General features: G+C 41.5%; 1 protein-coding gene across 4 annotated transcripts in view; it reads right to left on the minus strand.

Annotated features, from left to right (window-relative positions):
- Positions 1–19,072, minus strand: part of MTMR14 (myotubularin related protein 14) — a 123,504-nt gene that overhangs the window by 3,432 nt on the left and 101,000 nt on the right. For 2 of the 4 annotated variants that reach the window (XM_034431758.2, XM_034431757.2), the window contains exon 18: positions 11,052–11,195. The exons of the other annotated variants lie outside the window; for them this stretch is intronic. In XM_034431758.2, the coding sequence (XP_034287649.2) occupies positions 11,052–11,195 (144 nt within the window). The remainder of the gene's footprint in view (positions 1–11,051; positions 11,196–19,072) is intronic. 4 annotated transcript variants of the gene reach the window in all.

A 19,072-nucleotide genomic window follows, 5' to 3' on the forward strand; every position in this document is an offset into this window, starting at 1 on the left:
TCTGCCCACCCAACCCTTGATGACCGGAGAGTGCTTATTCAAGGTCTCCTCCTTTCAAGGAGCTCTGGTGACTCAGCAGACTAATTAACATCCACTTACATCTGTTGCCTGCAATTACTGCAAGTTCAAATCTCACCAGGCTCAAGGTTGACTCAGCCTTCCATCCTTTCTAAGGTAGGTGAAATGAGGACCCGGATTGTAGGGGCAATAAGCTGACTTTGTATAAATATACAAAAGTATGAAGGCTATTGCTTAACGCACTGTAAGCCGCCCTGAGTCTCCGGAGAAGGGCGGCATATAAATCAATTTTTTTTAAAAAAAGGGAATATGATGGAACAGGAGGAGATTCCTGTAGAGATTTCCTTCCTAAGTAATAGCCTATCTCCCCCCAAGCTGAAACGGCCCATTCTTAGGGTTTTCTAGAAAACTGTAAAGGCCTTCTGAGACCTTTCAGTCATATGTCAGACAAAGTTTTATTATATCATTTTATATGCAATCAATCGATCAGAATAGAGCTGGAAGGGACTTCGGAGGTCTTCTAGTCCAACCCTCTGCTCAAGCAGGAGACCCTACACAATTTGAGACAAGTGGCTGTCCAGTCTCTTCTTAAAAACCTCCAGTGATGAAGCACCTACAACTTCCGAAGGCAAGCTGGTTAATTGTCCTCACTGTTAGGAAGTTTCTCTTTAATTCCAGGTTGCTTCTCTCCTTGATTAGTTTCCATTCATTGTTTCTTCTCCTGCCCTCTGTTCCTTTGGAAAATAAGTTGGCCTCCTCTTCTTTGTGGCAGCCTCTCAAATACTGGAATACTGCTATTATGCCACCTGTAGTCCTTCTTTTCTGTACATTAGCCATACCCAGTTCCTGCAACCATTCTTCATACATTTTAGTCTCCATGCCTTTAATCATCCTAGTTGCTCTTCTCTGCACTTCCCCCAAAGTCTCAACTTTATTACACATCATAAAATACATTAACACATATATAATGTATCATATAATGTATCACCTCCAACACACACACATGCAGAGTAATATTATTGTATATCACTATAAATTATAAACTGTCTAGAATCCAATCAGATAGAGGCAGGGTATCAATTCGATAAATCAATAGAAATAAAGATCTACCCACCCCCAGAGGTTTCTCTCCCCCCCCCCTTGAAGAAAACCATTTCACTTATTCACACTAAATACAGCATCTGGTTTCCAAGCACATTTCTTCTTTGTGGGGTTCTCCAAACCTCTAATGAAACTGATTTGTAACAGGACGTTCACAGCAAAACTTCAAATGCTACAGAATTTGCTTCTCTTTTTTCACTGTTATGGCTTTCATGAGCTCCCATCTTTTCCTCTCAAGATGTGCCTGGAGATACACCTATCTACCAACTGACCAAAACGATTAAACATAGGATGGTGGGTTCTAAAAATCTTTTGTCAAAATGGTCTTCTTAGGGGCCACAAGATGCTTTTTCTCCCAGGCAAAACTACACCTCTAATTCCTATACCGGGGGTCGGCAACCTTAAACACTCAAAGAGCCACAAAGGTCCTAACTGGAAGCCCCCATTCAATTCTGGAGTCGACCGAAAGTCCAGTTCCCCCACCATAGAGTCTCCTCCTAGCGCGACGTCCTTTTTCCTCTGCTGACTGGAAGTCAGTTCCCTCACCATAGAGTCTGCTCCTAGCACGATATCCTTTTCCCACTACCTGTCCTAACCAAAAGCCCTATCAATTGTGGAACTGACCAGCAACAGGGAGCCGCAGCAGAGGGATGAAAGAGCCACATGTGGCTCCAGAGCTGAGGGTTGCTGACCACTGTCCTATACTGAATTCATCACTCCAGATAGGGGTTGGCCTACAGGTAAGGTACATTGTAAGGCAATTGGGAAGGATTCATAACTTACCAAGAGCACTAATGGACCTTCCTGAATTAAACCTCCATGGAGCAGATGTGGGAGTAAAACCAAAAATCTCAAAGAAGTAAATTTACAGGCGATCCTTGACTTAGGACCACTGAGCTTTTGAGCCCAAAACTTCCATTGCTGAGCAAGACAATTGTTAAGTGAGCTTTGCCCCATTTTACAACCTTTCTTGCACAGCTCTTAAGCGAATCACTATAGTTGTTAAGTTAGTAGCACGGTTGTTAGGTGAATCTGGCTTCCACATTGACTTTGCTTGTCAGAAGGTCTCAAAAGGTGGTCACATGACCCCAAGATACTGCAACCGTCATAAATACGAGTCAGTTGCCAAGCGTCTGAATTTTGAACACGTAACAGTGGGGATGCTGCAACCGTCATAAGCGTGAAAAACAGTCATAAGTCAGTGCCACTGTCACTAAACCAATGGTTGTTAAGACAAGGACTATTTGCATTTGGAGCAACAGATTACGCTGCCCCAATGATAGTGAGGCTTTTAGGCTCAGGGTGTCAAAAATTCAGAAAATGCCTAACTTGACACTCCTGTTGTGTCACTGCCCCAACAAAAGAGAAACAACTCTTTACATATTCATTTACTTTTAAAAAAAAAAACAACAGTCCAATCAGGTGTGATCCCATGGATTATAGAAATAAATAAAAAATAATTGCAAAAATGAAATATGAGCAAAATAAATTTATTTTCGGAGGGTCCGGAGGCTGCGTGACAGCACACCCCATTCCCGCGTGGCTTCTGAATATCATGCGAGAACAGGGCGTGCTTTCAAGAATAGTTGTTGTTGAGTGTTGGTGAACGCTGCCATGTCACCCAAAACATCTCGATATGTCACTTTTGCCACGTGTGTCATTGGTTCGACATCACTGACCTACCATATCCTGCTGGATTGGGATTGCAGGCGATAAGAAGTCTAGGAGTTTAGTTCCAGCTCAGCTAAAAGGCATCAGTTCAGGAAGATGGACAATGAATGTTATCAACCCTTCTTCAAGGTGAGTCTCGGCAGATTCTCTGATTTCAACCTCGGCACAAACTGACCTACATCATCTCAGTTTAAAAGGCTTTTCGGGAACAGAACACTTTTTTTCCAAGCTCCATGTTGTCAGTTTAAGGACAACTGAGCTGCTACTGTCGCATTTTCCACATCTGTCTTTCCAGTACTGGCTCCTTGGAAAAGACTTGCCATTCAGAACACAACAGCTGCTTTCCCTCTATGCAAGGCCTAGCATTATAAGAGAATTACAATACTGTCAGCTTAGGAAGATGGGGAGGGGGGGGAGTGGTTTAAAAAAAAAAGGAGAGACAGACAGAGACAGAGAATGAGAGAAAAGGCAGAATGATGCCTTTCGGCATACTTTTTTTTTTAATGGAAAGACATAAAATGGCTTATGAATCAGCTATGTGGGACTTCAGAATATGGTTCTGAATGAGGACACCATGTCCTGATAGCATTTTGTTTACACCAGAGGCATCTCTTCTCCTGAAAACAGAGGCTAAAAAGAAAGGAGCGCCAACTACATTCTCAGTGCGCAGATGCTCTCCAACCTGCAAGAACCAAAAAGGGACTAATGGACCCTCTGATGGACTTAAAACATTTCCCACCCATTCCAGATGAACGTAGCCTGCAGAATATTTAAGGGGAAGAGTCCTGCAGGCATGAAAACCTTTAGGTTTTATAAAACTTTAATAAGATCATACTGCATCCAGTTTTGGTCACATTACAAAATAAAGGATGTTGAGACTTTGGGAAAAATAGCAATAGCATCTAGACTTATATACCACTTCACAGAGCTTTCCAGCCCTCTCTAAGCGGTTTACAGAGTCAGCCTATTGTCCCCAACAATCTGGGTCCTCATTTTACCCACCTCGGAAGGATGGAAGGCTGAGTCAACCTTGAGCCTTGTGAGATTCAATCTGCCAAACTGCTGGCAGCCGGCAGCCAGCAGAAGTAGCCTGCAGTACAGCATTCTAACCACTGCGCCACCACGGCTCTTGCAGAGAAGAGCAACTAGGATGATTAAAGGCCTGGAGGCTAAAACGTATGAGGAATGGTTGCAGGAACTGGGTATGGCATATTCTCTGGATATGAATCAAGAGAAAAGAAGGACTGGGGTGATATGATAGCAGTAATCCAATATTTCAGGTTCTGCCATAAAGAAGAGGGGGCCAACTTATTCTCCAAAGCATCAGAAGGCAAGACAAGAAACGATGGATGGAAAGTAATCAAGGAGAGAAGCAACCTGGAATTAAGGAGAAACTTCCTAACAGTGAGGACAACTAACCAGTGAAACAGCTTCAGAAGCTGTAGGTGCTTTAGGTTTTTTAAAGGAGGTTTTTAAGAAACGACTGGACAGCCACTTGTCTCAAATTGTATAGGGTCTTCTGCTTGAGCAGGAGGTTGGACTAGAAGACCTCCAGGTCTCTTCCAGTTCTATTCTAATTGAATGGTTAACCATCACCTCCTCTTTGACTGCTGTTTGCCCCAACAAAGGGTCTCTTGGGAATTCTAAGTTTCTCCTATCTTAGCTTATTTCTATCAACAGCTGTCTCAGAATGCAATGAAAATAATAGTTTCTTTGTTTGACATCTTAGTCAATAAATAGAAGCAGGCTCACTAGCAGCTCTGCCCAATCTTCAGTTTGCTGGCCTATTTATGTAGGACACTGGAAATTGCACATAGGCTCCTGATCCCTAGCAGTTTTTCCAATGTTTCCAGAATTTCAACGGACTGAAAGAGGACCTTCTGTATGTAGATTGATTAGATTCATACTTTACTTCAGGAGCCAAAGGTGATGGACATATAACATGCACCTCTAACATTTTCCTCTCACAACTGTCAGTGAGATTGGTTAGATAGCAAGACAGACTAACCTAGTCATCCATAGCTGTGGGATTAGGGACTTGAAGGCTCATACTTTAACTACTATATTTCATTAGTTCTCTGGGATCAGCTACTCGAATCATATCTGTGCTCTACAGACTGATCAGAACATCAACAGCAATGCCAAACCTGTCAAACTGAAGGCTTCAAAGGAACCTTGTAGGGTCCATAAATTCCCTAAGAAGGATTACTGCATTTGGTTCTCTATTCTCTATACAGAAAATTAAAGATGGGGAAAAAAGTATTCTTATTTATTTTACTCACTTCAGTTTTTTCTCCTGCCCTAACACCTGGCTCACTGTAATCTGTTTTAGGGGTATGCTTAGCATCTTTGGTAGAAATATTTTGAACCCAAAACAAAACTCATGGATTCCGAGGTGGCGCAGTGGTTAGAGTGCAGCACTGCAGGCTACTTCAGCTGACTGCTAGCTGAAGTTCAGCAGTTCAAATCTCACCGTTTCAGGGTTGACTCAGCCTTCCATCGTTCTGAGGTCAGTAAAATGAGGACCCAGATTGTTGGGGGCAATATGCTGACTCTGTAAAATCGTTTAGAGAGGGCTGTAAAAGCACTATGAAGTGGTATATAAGTCTGTGCTATTGCTATTGTTATTGCTATTCCAAAATGCTGTTCATTTTGAGGTCAGAACCAGGGGTGAAATCCAGCAGGTTCTGACAGGTTCTGGAGAACTGGTAGAGGAAATTTTGAGTAGCTCAGAGAACCAACAGTAGAAATTTTGAGTAGTTCGGAGAACTGGCAAATACCACCTCTGGCTGGTCCCAGAGTGGGATGGGAATGGGGATTTTGCAGTATTCTTCCCCTGCCACGCTCACCAAGCCACACCACGCCCACAGAACTGGTAGTAAAAAAATTTGGATTTCACCACTGGTCAGAACCTAATATTTTTGATTTCATATTGGAGCAAAAGGTAGATATTTTGAGTGGTGATATTTCAAGCGATGTCATAGAAAAGAGATTGAAAAGGGGATTCCAACCTCAACATGTGCCATTTTGAATACTCTTCCTGATATTAAGTTTTGGAACAAAAGACTGAACCCATTTTAAATTTTGTTTTAATGGAACTCAGCAAACTCAATTAGCAGAAGGTTTTGAGTTGCGTTTTGTTCTTCTGCTCAAATGAAACCATGTTTTTCAACATCATCCACATCCTTAGCCTGATCCTATGTCAATCTGCACATTATTTCCTTTCTTCTTATTTGCTTGAGTTTGTGGATTGCTTTAATCCAAGCAGTTAATAGTTCTTCAATACATGAAATGTGTGCATTTTCCCCCAGCCTATGCCCTTTTTAGTGCATATTTCACAGGATATAATTTTTTCCACAAGTATTTTTTTCTCCTGTATGTTTATGCACACTTTCCTCAACACATTTTTTTTGTGCATATCTTTTTTTAAAAATTGCGAATAGCATAAAAATACTCAAAAAGGTGGGTTTGGGTCTGTAAGTTTGCATACAGATTCAGAGGTGTGAATCAGGGACATTCACATTAAAAAATGGAAACCAAACTAACTTCTCTGCTAAAGCAGGATAGTCTAAACAGAGTTTAGACAAGAGTCTAAACAGGGTTCAACCTGATTAGGAGAAGGATGCCGAAGCAGAATCTTGCACTCCTCAACCATCATCTTCTTTCCAGGTAAATAATCCAATGCTAAATTGTTGGGTTAATGATATACTGGAGCACCTTATGGTAATCCAGAGCTTCATTGTTTTAGTATGAATGCCGCTTTCCATAAATCAAATATCCCAGAAGTCATTATCCTAAGGCCACCTCTTCAGAATGACAGAATAACAAAGTAGCCTTGGAATTTAATCAATTCCAATTTTACAACAGAACACAAGCGTCAAAACCTGAAGCCCTTGGAGGAGGCAGCGAGAAAAGAAGGAGATGCAATTACCTGAAGCAAGAACAATGCCACTCTTCCCATCTCACAAATTTGTAAGACACAGCCGAGAGAGGTCAATGCCACCCAGATAGATATTGAAGATATCACTCAGCTTATCCTAGCTGTGCTGAAGGTAGTCTATCTTCTGCTTGCATTATAGGCCGAGCCATTTTTCTTTTTTGAATTACTCTTCTTCAAGAGTAAGAGTATTATGGTCTGTTAATTTCTTCTCGAAAGACTTTCCTAACTCAGACTCATCAATTCTTCATTACAACGTAGCACTTCAGCACTGCAAGCCTCTCAGATTCAAGAGGATAGCAACTGGAACTATCTGTTGCTCAGACCATCCGTTTTATTAGTAGGGTACAATATGCTTGTGTACCAAAGCTACAATGGCATGCCCGTGTTTTGATTCCCCTTGGTCCTACGTTTCAATAAATCCCTTAGGGCGGCGAACAGAAACTGAAATAATTTCTATATGGTAAAAATTAAATGTAATATCTTTCTGCAAAACTGAATGCCTACTTACTATAATTTAGGTGCAATAGTTTACCTACATTAAGATACTTCCTTCGGAACAAATAATAACTTCCAAGTCACAATCTTAAGAATCCTTCTGTTCTTGTTTTGGGAATCCCCCCACCCACCCACTCTTCCTTGCAGAATTCTTCCAGATCAAAAATATTCTTGGGTCACTGCACGTTTGGGACTTTTCAGTCCTGTTCAAGTCTGAGGACTGTGAAGGCCATTCAAACCTTCATATTTGGAGATACGTTTCAGGTCATTCTTTTGCTGAAAAACCCAACTTCTTTTCAGCTTTAAATTCTACGCTGGCCGTAGGAGAGCAGTTTCTTAGGATATGCTGATATTTAGATGAATCTATTCATCCTTTTCATCCACAGGGTATTTCCTGTGCCACTGGCTGCCACACAACATCAAAGTATAATACAATTAGCCCCATGCCCAACAACTGACAAATTCTTCATCCTTTTTTTCTGCAAGAATATTGAGTGTGGCTATGGGTGATACTATTGTTTCATCAAGCCAATCATTTTATTCTAAAACATTTCAGGCTTATCAAAGTTTGGATAGAGAAGGTTAATTGTGGGTCAGGGTTAGATTGTGGGGTCCTTGCTGTTCTCTGAGCTCGGTTGGTTGCTGCAGACATTTCATTATCAAAAGGGTAATGAAAGGGCACGATAGCAGCATTCCAGTATTTCAGAGGCTACCACAAAGAGGTGGGAGTCAATTTATTTTCCAAAGCACCGGAGGGTAGGACAAGAAACAATGGATGGAAACTAATCAAGGAGAGAAGCAACCTGGAATTAAAAAGAAACTTCCTAACAGCGAGGACAAGTGGAACGGCTTGCCTTCAGAAATTGTGGGTGCTTCATTACTGGAGGCTTTTGAGAAGAGACTGGATAGCCACTTGTCTGATTTGGTATAGGGTATCCTGCTTGAGCAGTGGGTTGGACTAGATGACCTCCAAGGTCCCTTCCAGCTCGATTTTGATTGATGGTAACTTCATTGGTACAAGGTTTTATCTTCTGCATGCTTTAGACAATTCTGTTTATGATGAAGTTGGCGAGGAAGTTTCCTTCTCAAAACTGTCCTACACAGATCATTGTATTCTATAGGTCCGTGATGGCGAACCTATGGCACGAGTACCACAGATGGCACATGGAGCCATATTGGTGGGCACGCGAGCGTTGCCCTAGGTCAGCTCTGGCGGGCATGCGTGCACCGGCCAGCTGATTTTCGGGCCTTCCGGAAGTCGGCAAATGAGCCATTTCTGGCCTCCAGAGGGCATCTGGGGGGGTGGGGAAGGCCGTTTTCGCCCTCCCCAGGCTCCTAGAAAGGCTCTGGAGCCTGGGGAGAGTGAAAAACTGGCCTTCCGGTCCCACTGTGCCATTGCATGCCAAAAGCGGGGGGAGTGCAGGGGGGTCACGCGCACATGTGCGGTGTGTGTGTGTGAAGCGCATTGAATTATGGGTGTGGGCACATGTGTGCGCGACACCCCTCCCCCGCTCACCCCCCCCTCTTTTGGCACGTAATAGCAAAAAGGTTAGCCGTCACTGGTATAGGTAATGCTGTAAAATGTGGACTTGTTGACATGTATTCCAGCGTCAGCTGGGTTTTTTTTTGGAGTCACTTGTGGGTTCAGTTTTGCAGATATGGCCAGTTTGGGAGCAGTTCTAGCAGATATCTTTCTTGATGTTCTATATATTGCCTTGATTTCAGCAGTTCCACACAACTCCCATCTCCTAAACACACTTCTTTCCCTGAAACTGCTAGCTGAAGCATTTAGATATTTTTCTTATAACCACCCCCTATTTTGTAAGAGTCAGTTCCTTCATTTTCAAATGCTCAAACAGCTACTTAGGGAAACTCACAGTAGCAGACAATAGACAGAACAGCAATTACAAACTGAGGAGTCAGAAGTTTCGAAGAATTTGTGGCTCACCTATGGAACTGGCTAATAATAGGCTTAATAAATCAGTCACCTTTTTGGGCCTTCTCAGTAAATTTAAAAAATAGCAAGGAATCAACTGGAAAGGGTGTCCAACAATTGCACTTCTCAGTCACCATTTTCTTATTCTGAATCTGTAAACGGCACACAAATAAGTGAGTATGCATTCAGATTTGCAGAAAGATGCTGTGTTTTTCTTTGTACCACCTACAGATTACATTCGCTTCTACTTACCTAGGGATTATAGGTGGTTCTCAATTTATAACCATCCATTTAGTGATTGTCAGAAATTACAATGCACTGAAAAAAAAAGTGACTTATGACCATTTTCCACACTTACAACCGCTTGCAGCATCCCTGTGGTCAGGTGATCAAAATTCAGATGCTTGGCAACTGACTCATATTTATGACGGTTGCTGTATCCCAGAGTCATTGCAATCTTCTGACAAACAAAGTCAACGGGGAAGGCAAATTCACTTAACAACCGTGTTACTGACTGCAGAGGTACACTTAACAACTGTGGCAAGAAAGGTCGTAAAATGGGGCAAAGCTCACTTAACAACGGCCTCGCTTAGCAAGAGATATTTTGGGCCCAATTGTGGTCCTAAGTCGAGGACTCCCTGTGACTGAAAGATAACATTTGAGAAGGAGGCCCAATTTTTTTGCGTGCGGCTGTAGAATGCAGGATCGAGGACGATGTGGCATAAGAGGTTCTGCAGCAGTTTCAAATCATATCTTTGCACAATTCCTTCCCATGGAGGGGACAGGAATGGCAGCATGAGGAAAAAAGGGCTGCGATTTAACTAATGCTGGTGAGATGCTGCAAATGTGGATGGTGAGCAATGGTCAAGAGAGGCTTCGTGATGATGGGCAGGTAAAGAACAAAGCCTAGCCTGTATTGGTGTTACAGATGTTTTTTCTCAAATGCATTTTCCAAGCATCTATTAGCACGTGGATGGCTATTTGCAAAGGGGGATAAGTGGCTAAATTGCCCTCTAAAGAGGCAAAAACAGGCCATCTCATAATACTTATCCTGACCTGCCACTTAGAACATTACCTTTCAAAATGAGATACATTTATTACGGATCTGGTTTTCCCTCCCCCCCCCTTTTGGAGCACAATGTCTGCAACAGTTCTTGACCAAAATACATAGGATTGGATTGTAAGAATAGAAAGGAAAGATGATTCCACTGACTGCTTATTCCTTTGCTGGCTTTGTGAAGGACCCTGGAAAGAAAGAGAAGAGAATCCCTATGCCTAAGAAGAGATACCTTAGGAAATAATCCGAGGGAATACTTTCGCTCAAAGATGCAGCTTAAACAAATTAAATCCTGAAATGAGCCTCGCAATCTCAAGGGCTGCATGGAAGAAGTTAATAATGAGGAAGGCTGGGTTAAATAAAAAGCCCACGCTGAAAATCAATGGGTACTAAGAGCAGTTGGTTGTGTGCCCCCTAATGGGGGTTGGGAGGACAGAATTTAAATTTGACAGGTATGATCCAAGCATCCAAGGTCTACTTACGGTACGCAAAAAAAAATAAAAAAATGATGGATGGAGAAGTCCACAGGTATCTGAGGATCATATGAGCTACATAATATTTGGCCCCAGGACTTGAGGAAAAGCCAATCTGATTGCCAGCCAAGCTCTGGTTTTCCTAGGCATGGATTTGTAAGAAACCCTTACCCTATGACCAATGAGCCAGCAAGCCTAGATTGACCGTATCAGTCTTGACCGGTAAGTGGCTCCTGAGGATCCTTAGGAAGATGCATTTTTCCTGGACTGGTTCTTTTAATTCTAGGATGCCCGGGACTGAACCAGAGGCCTCCAACATGCAAAGCAGGGTCCTTCCACTCACAGATCTCAAGCACTTACAAGGAACTGTTAGGGAGCTCATCTGGGAAGCTGCAAAGAGAGGAGGAGTCAGTCTGCTCCTGTATACTGCCGCTCCCTGTTACCAGCTGCCAGCTGCCAAAGTCGGTGGAAATGGAGGATCCGGGAAGGGAAAGGTCAGTTGATCTGAAGCAGAGAGAGAGGAGATGATGCAAATCAGTGGCTTCGTTCAGGTCTTCTGCTAAAAAAAAAAAGGTTCACTGGCGTTTTTTTAGCGCCTTAAAAGTTACACGGCAATGCAAATGGTCAGCAGGGGCATTAAAAAAAATAAATAAAAAAGATACGGAGGACCACAGAGCCCATGGAGCTTCCCTTCTAAGAGTGAAAAGACATGCCAAAGAAAAGTGCTCTAGTTCAAAGCAAGTGAATTGAGCCAAACCAGGCAGTGGTTATCTTGGAGCTGCAAGATCCAATAGCCATCATGCTTAAGAGCCCAAGAAACAGATGTTGTGTCCCTACAAGTGCATACCCACACCGTGTCATACAGGCCAGAGGTCCCCCCCCCCATCGCTCAAGTCCTTTGCAGGGCACAAACTGAGCTTTATCCGGCCGTTCCCAGCCAGAGGAGAGCTCCCAACCTGAAGCAACATTCCCAGTTTTCTGGGAAACAACAGCCCTTCCCAGACAGGACTCGGATTGCAAAAAGCAGGCATCTGAGCAGGTGGAAGGCAAAAAAAAAAATAGAATTTAAGAGGTAAGGTGATTTGGTGGCAGCAAAGTGGAGAACTCTTCAGAGCATGTGGATCTTCATCTTCATCTTCCAACAAGATACTTTTCAAATCTGTCATCTACGTTCTTCCTGTCGTTCCAGAAGGCAGAGCTAGTTGGTATACTGTGTTAGTATTAAATCATAATACAAGCCGGGCATATTTGGATGAAGTAAAGCCAAAAGAAACACAGAAGCATCGATTCTGCAATAGCAAGCTCACAAGGAGAGCATTTAAAACAAAAAACCCTTCAGAATATTTATTTCAATTGACGCCCACAAACTTGATTTATAGTAATACTGGATGCCTTACCTGAAGGGAACAATCCAGATTAACAATTTGAAAAGACAACTATAGTACAGATAAACTATTGGTCTTCAATTTTTAGCAGGTGCCGCTTTCACACAACTCCCCTTGCTATCCTACAATATTGCCATAGGTACAGTAATTGCCATTTCTGACAACAGAAGCTGGAAAAGCAATGTGCTTTCAAACTTTTTATTGAGTCCAGACCACTGCCTGGATAATGATGATTCACTGATCTAAGATGCAAGTACAGCTAGTCCTCAACTTACGACCACAACTAAGCCCAAAATTTATGCTGCTAAGCGAGACATTTGTTAGGTGAGGTTAGGTAAATTTTACATTTTACAATTTTCTTGCCGCAGTTGCTAAGTGAACCATTGCAGTTGTTAAGTTAGTAACATGGTTGTTAAGTGAATCTGGCTTCCCCATTGACTTTGCTTGTCAGGTTCACAAAAGATGAGCACACGTCACAAATATGAAGCAGTTGTCAAGCATCCAAATTTTGACCATGCGACCATGGGGATGCTGCAATGGTCGTAAAAGTGTGGAAAACGATCGTAAGTCACTTTTTTTCCAGGGCCGCTGTAACTTTGAAAGGTCACTAAATGAGCTGCTGTTAAGTCGAGGACTACCTGAATTAGCTTTGTATTTATTGACTCTTGGACTTTTCAAGGTTATAACTTACCAACGAGCATAAAAAGCTTTTCAATTCCCCCCCCCCCACACCAATGGCTTATCCAAAAACATAACTGACGGGGCTTAGGTAATGGATAGCATGCAATTTGTTGTAATGGCTAATGGGATATTTCCCTGAAATTCCCCATCCATGGTCTCCGGAATCTCTGAATCCAGAACACTGAATCTCCACATAGGCACTGTGACTAATAGTAACTGATGTTAGTTATCAAATGGCATCCATTCTGACTTCCTACATGCTAAGACCAGGAATCTGTTGGCAGCCTTTTTCCTTGGATCTTTCCAAGGATAATTCTGGAGGAGAAGTGGATTTGTCTATAAAGAAAAAAAAACCATGCCAGGAGGGAAGAGAGACCTTCACAGTCAACTTTGGCTAAATCACAAGAGAATGATTTGTGCACACGCGTTCGCTATCGCTTTATTTGTAGCGTTAATAAAATTGGGGGGAAGGGAGGAAGAAAAGACGTGTATAGAAGGCCGCTTCCCTCTGCTTTGAAGAGGTTTACGCAAGAGCTCTGAAAACCGCACTTCCCTTGAAGAGAAGGAAAGCCGGCAAAATCTTGCTTACAAGGAGCTGCTTAACAGAACTGAAAAGTATGTAAAGGAATGTGGGTCTGACTGAGAGAAAGTGAAGGGAAATGTTAAGCAGCTATATAAAGGACGTCTGGATCTTGGGAAAATAGAAAGCTTGAAGAAGAAACTTAAAACACAACTCCTGGGTATAAAACAAAATAAAGAGGGGAGGGGGCCCTCTGACAGGCTTTCAAGAGTCTATTACTACCCCAGCTGCAAGACTCCTAATGCTTCCTGTTTTCTGACCTTGCCCATCTCAAAGGGTTGACAGTGGGGCAGCATTGTGGGAGAATCGGCTGAACAAGGAAACCTGCGTGTTGGGGAAATTGATGGACCAGATGGGGGGTCAGGCGTTAATGGCTCCCGGAAGCAACCAACACACCAGCACAAGGTTTCTTTCATTGAAGTCATAGCAACCGTCTCCTCCTAGTGCAAGGGTAGAGGGCCTTGCGATTGTTACAACAAGATCGTCTTGGGAGGAGAGGAAAAAGGAGTCGCAAATGGCCGAACTCAGAGCACAGAAGAATTATTCAGTGACCGGAACAGCACTCGTGTCCTGGGACTGAGATAAGAGAAATGGAGGTCGGCAGGGCGGGGAGGATTAGTTAGGAAGGTTGCAGGCAGCCAAGAAGTCTTTTGCAATAGGGATGGTAGAAAAGGCTGTTTCATCTGAGAGGAATTACCTCAGATGGAGTTAGCAACAGGTATAGTTCCCTTGATTGTCAGAGGTCTAGATCAGTGTTTCCCAACCTTGCCTATTTTAAGATGCGTGGACTTCAACTCCCAAAATTCCTCAGCCAACATGGCAGGCATGTGGCTGGGGAATTCTGGGAGATGAAGTCCACACATTTTAAAGGAGGCAAGGTTGGGAAACATTAATCTGGACTGTCCCACCTTATAGCAAAATAACAAGAACAAATTAATGGGGCAGGAATAAAGGGACTGAAGAGCTGTAGATAAGACTAATGTCATTCTTCTTCTTCGTATATAGATATATATTCAGTGGTAGGATTCAAAATTTTTTGCTACCGTTTCTGTGGGCGTGGCTTGGTGGGTATGGCATGGCATGGCATGGCATGGCATGGCTTGGTGAGCATGGCTTGGACATGGCAGGGGAAGGTTACTGCAAAATCCCCATTTCCTCCTCATCAGCTGGGACTCAGGAGGCAGAGGATAGATGGGGGCGGGGCCAGTCAGAGGTGGTATTTACCGGTTCTCCAAACTACTCAAAATTTCTGCTACAAGTTCTCCAGAACTGGTCAGAACCTGCTGAAACCCACCTCTGTATATATTTCTCCAGACATAATCAAACTTTCCCAAAAATCTGGGGCTTCCCCTTGTTTTACATTCTGACAGAGTTCACACCAGAGAGCTTTGCAATCAAGCAGTCCAATTTAGAACTATAATTTGTAAAGTCAAAGGAAAGCCAGTGGAATGTAAGAAGCAGAAAGCAAAGAAGATACTGCTGGTTTCTTGATCAGCAAATCAGAAGAAAGAAATGCCAAAAATCTGGCAGGTGCACTGGACACAGCCAAAGATGAAAAACGAAAGGCCTTAGTCAAAATAGATTCAATTGCAAAATTTTACTACTGTCACAGCTTGCTGTATTTCGATCCAGCTGTGCTGCTCAGACTACAGAATCCAATATCTGAGTAAGTGCCCTGGGATGTTCTGCTTTCACGAAAAAGGAAGGTTACAACAAGTTTCTAGTCCATAAGATTTTAGAGAAGAATTGAAGAAATAACATTGAGAAATTGAGAAGATTGTCTATGAGACAAGCTTGATGTGCCCAGTTCATCTTCCTAGAATTAGATTGTCTCGTTTTCTTGCCCATGTACAAATGACTGTAAGGGCTCAGCTTGAGGGTATAAGAAATCAGCATTCTTGTTCTCAGAATAGTTGTTCAAATACTTCTGGGAAGCATGTCAGGGGTGAAATCCAGCAGGTTCTAACGGATTCTGGAGAACCGGTAGCAGAAATTTTGAGTAGTTCAGAGAACCGGCAAATACCACCTCTGGCTGGCCCCAGAGTGGGGTGGGAATGGAGATTTTGCAATATGCTTCCCCCAGGAGAGGAGGGAATGGAGATTTTGCAGTATCCTTCCCTTGGAGTGGGGTGGGAATGGAGATTTTGCAATATCCTTCCCCTGCCATGCCCACCAAGCCACGCCCACAGAACCGGTAGGGAAAAATTTTGGATTTCACCCCTGAAGCATGTGTATGTGTAAGCAACAGCATCTTCCATTCATGTACCACAACAATGGGCATTAAGAGATAATAAGTATTCTTAATGACTAGCAGCCACTGATTATACACAGTACATTTTGTCCAACTTCCCTTTTCAAGTTGACTCAAACTATAATAATGGAGAGCAGCAAATCTGTAGTAATAGGATTGAGAGGGATATGTCAGACTGGAACTGAAATAAAAGTTGATGAAAAGGAAATCACAAATCCTATGAAAATGGGGGGAAATGGTAAAGCTGCAGAAATAGAGGATGTAATTGGTGGAAATGTTTAAATATGGATGTGGTTTGCGTATGGAGCCGCTGTAAGACTTACTCTATGTGTGCGTGTGTAGAGATAGAGAGTGAGAGAGAGAGAGAGAGAATGATGTTGATTGGAAAAATGTGGTGCAAAGATCATATAATTCATAATCGCAAAAACTACAGGAGCATTACAGGTAGTCCTCATTTAATGACCACAACTCAGATTGGCAATTCTGTTGCTAAGCAGGGAGGGGGATTAAGTGAGGCACAGGAGAGAATGCCTACAGAAATCACTTTCCTGTGGGATAATGCTTTATTTTGATTTTTTTTTTAAAAAAAAATAAGCTTTTAAAAATTGGATACCAGAGGGAACTAAAGATTAAACTAAACTAAAGAAAAAGACCACAAAAATTCAACCTACAATTATAAAATGTAACAAACTACTTTAATATTAAACACTAAAGAATGTTTTTGAATAATGAACTGGGAAATTAATTTGAATAGGTCTGTGATAGGCTGTGTCTAAAAGATTTTATGGAAGAGGAATAACTTTTATCAGACAAGGCTACGGCTGATTTGAAAGTGGATTTAAAAATGGCAAGCCACAAAATGGAATATAGAAAAAGATGGTACATTGGATATACAAAGGAAAGCATAGGTCTTACTAATGAAAAAGGATATATGGTACAAATAACAAACCGAAAAAGTGACTTGGATAACTTCCCTATATTGGATTTACAAAAGAGGCTTGTTAAAGTTTTGAAGAATTTTGTGAGAGGCACAAAGAAAAAAATGAAAAGGAATCAATTTTCTATAACAGTATTTGAAGGGATTAAAGATTGTGAGAAATAAAAGGAAAAAATATAGCGTTTAATCAAGGTTAAAATACATGTTATCTCTGGCAACTCTTAACAGATTTTTGCTGACACCAGGACTGAAATGATATCGCTTTATGGATTAGTTTATAGATAAGAAGAGATGATATATAAGGAAAAAATGATTGCTTGTTGTATTTTAAGAGAAGGCGATAAGGATAAAATTTTTTATACTTGCTGTGATGAAGGTGAAGAGCCACTTCTTCATACAGGTAGTCCTTGACTTACAACACTTCACTTAGTGACTGCTCAAAATTACAACTGCACTGAAAAAAGTGAGTTATGACTATTTTTTACAGTTACTTTGAAGCATCCCCATGGTCATGTGATCAAAATTCAGACACTTGGCAACTGGTTCATACTTATGACCATTGCTGTGTCTCGAGGTCATGTGATCATCTTTCACAACCTTCTGACAAGCAAAGTCAATGGGGAAGCCTGATTCATTTAACAACCATTGTTACTAACTTATCAGCTGCAGTGATTCACTTACCAACTGAGGAAAGGTAGGTCATAAAATGGGGCAAAACTCACTTAACAAATGTCTCACTTAACAACAGAAATTTTGGGCTCAATTGTAGTAGTAAGTCGAGGACTATTTGTATATTTCTTTTTCTTCTGTCTGTTTTTTCTTTTCTTTTCTGCACTTTCTATTCTTTTTCTACTTTTTTTCAGTTTGCCTTAATTTTTATTGTCTGTAATTATAAACTTTAATCAAACTACTATTAAAAAAAACAAGAAAACATGCAAATGCAATTGCAATTGCAAATTGCAACTGTGGTCTATCTAATGAAGAAATGCTTCTTGGAAGAATGGAAACTGGCGGTGTATTAGTGCCTATTCTTGCCCACTATGCTATATGGAAGTGAGAGGACAGTAGAAGAAATATACTAGTATGTTGAATGCACTAGCAATGGGGCATTTGAGAAGTGGATGTTGTAAAACAAGAGGAGACAGGTTGAAGAATGTATAGTTGCTGAATTAACATAGATCCAATTTAAAAATAAGTGGCCAATATAAAAGAAGTTATGATAACATGGGTGGGTTATTTTTGAGAATGAACAGGTGGTGAATTTTTTTGCAATAGAAAGTGGAAATTTGTGAATGTAATTGTTGGATGGAGGTGATGAGATGCTCCAAAAGTACAAAGACAATTTGTATGATGTGATGATTGAAGGTGGTACAGCAAGGCTGTAGAAAAGTACAGCCACTCCCATTCTAAAACACCTGGTTACACCCTGTAGGCACCTCCTTAATTTAAAATCATGTTTTCCTGCATCACACAGCTACTATAAAATGCTGATAGAAGAATATCTGTAGCACAGGATTGAACTGTGGGGACCTTGGTGCTCTCTAAGCTTTCTTGTAGAAGAGTCATTACCCAACTAGTTAACATCTTAAAGCCACTAGTATATAAAAAAGAAAGCAAATCCCACCCACCCCCTCTAGCACTGATGATGTTAAGCGGTTGGGTAATAAAATGTCTGCAAGAAAAAAAAACCCAAGCTCAAAGAAAACCAAGGGCCCCATCATAAAATCCCAGGAAAGGGAAGTATTGGAAGATGCACGCACTTGCTCCGAGAAACCTTTGTGATACTGGATCCAAAGCATTGCATATTTGTAGGAAGTAGATGAGAGACAAGACAAGTTTCACTTGAATGATCTGAAGGTTTTCAATTTGTTAATAAAAAGTCACGGCCATCTTTTAGCAGCAGGTTATGTGTATGATACTAGGCAATATTCATTGGTTTTCTTCAAAGCATTTCCATCTGAACTTGAAGGCGTTAAATTGTTAATAAACCTTAGAATAAGCTTTTTCCATCGTTAGTTGCTTCATCTCCTCAGACTCCTTTCCTAGCTTTCTATATCAGCTCAAGCACAGGTAGCTGACCTACATCTTCTGTAACGAAGACATCTGTTGTCTGATTAATCAAAGGATTAATTCAGTTTTCTACTGCCTTCCATTAGTATTCCCATGTCATTCAGCTGCTCAACCATCTCCCAAGCCAGTTCCCTGCTCTGATTTAAGGATTTTGTGTGCTGGATTTAGCTTCATTAGCAATATGTTCCTTTATAAAATCTCTCTGTATCTCTTATTTATTTATTTGTTTGTTTGTTTGTTTGTTTGTTTATTTTTATCATTATCATTATCATTAAAGAAAGTTGCATTTCTTTTGCGCAAGCTTGTACTCATTGTTCTTCTTGTCCTTTGGGCATGCCTTAAAGGCTATTTACTATAGAGCAATTTCCCTCCCCCCCTCAACTCAATAACTTCAAGATGTGTAGACTTCAACTCCCAGAATTCCCGAGGAGGAATTCTGGGAGTTGAAGTCCATAGGCCTAAAGAAACATTGCCAGA

This window comes from Pantherophis guttatus, chromosome 2 (assembly GCF_059756535.1).
Source record: "Pantherophis guttatus breed Tessera chromosome 2, ASM5975653v1, whole genome shotgun sequence".
NCBI lineage: Eukaryota > Metazoa > Chordata > Lepidosauria > Squamata > Colubridae > Pantherophis > Pantherophis guttatus.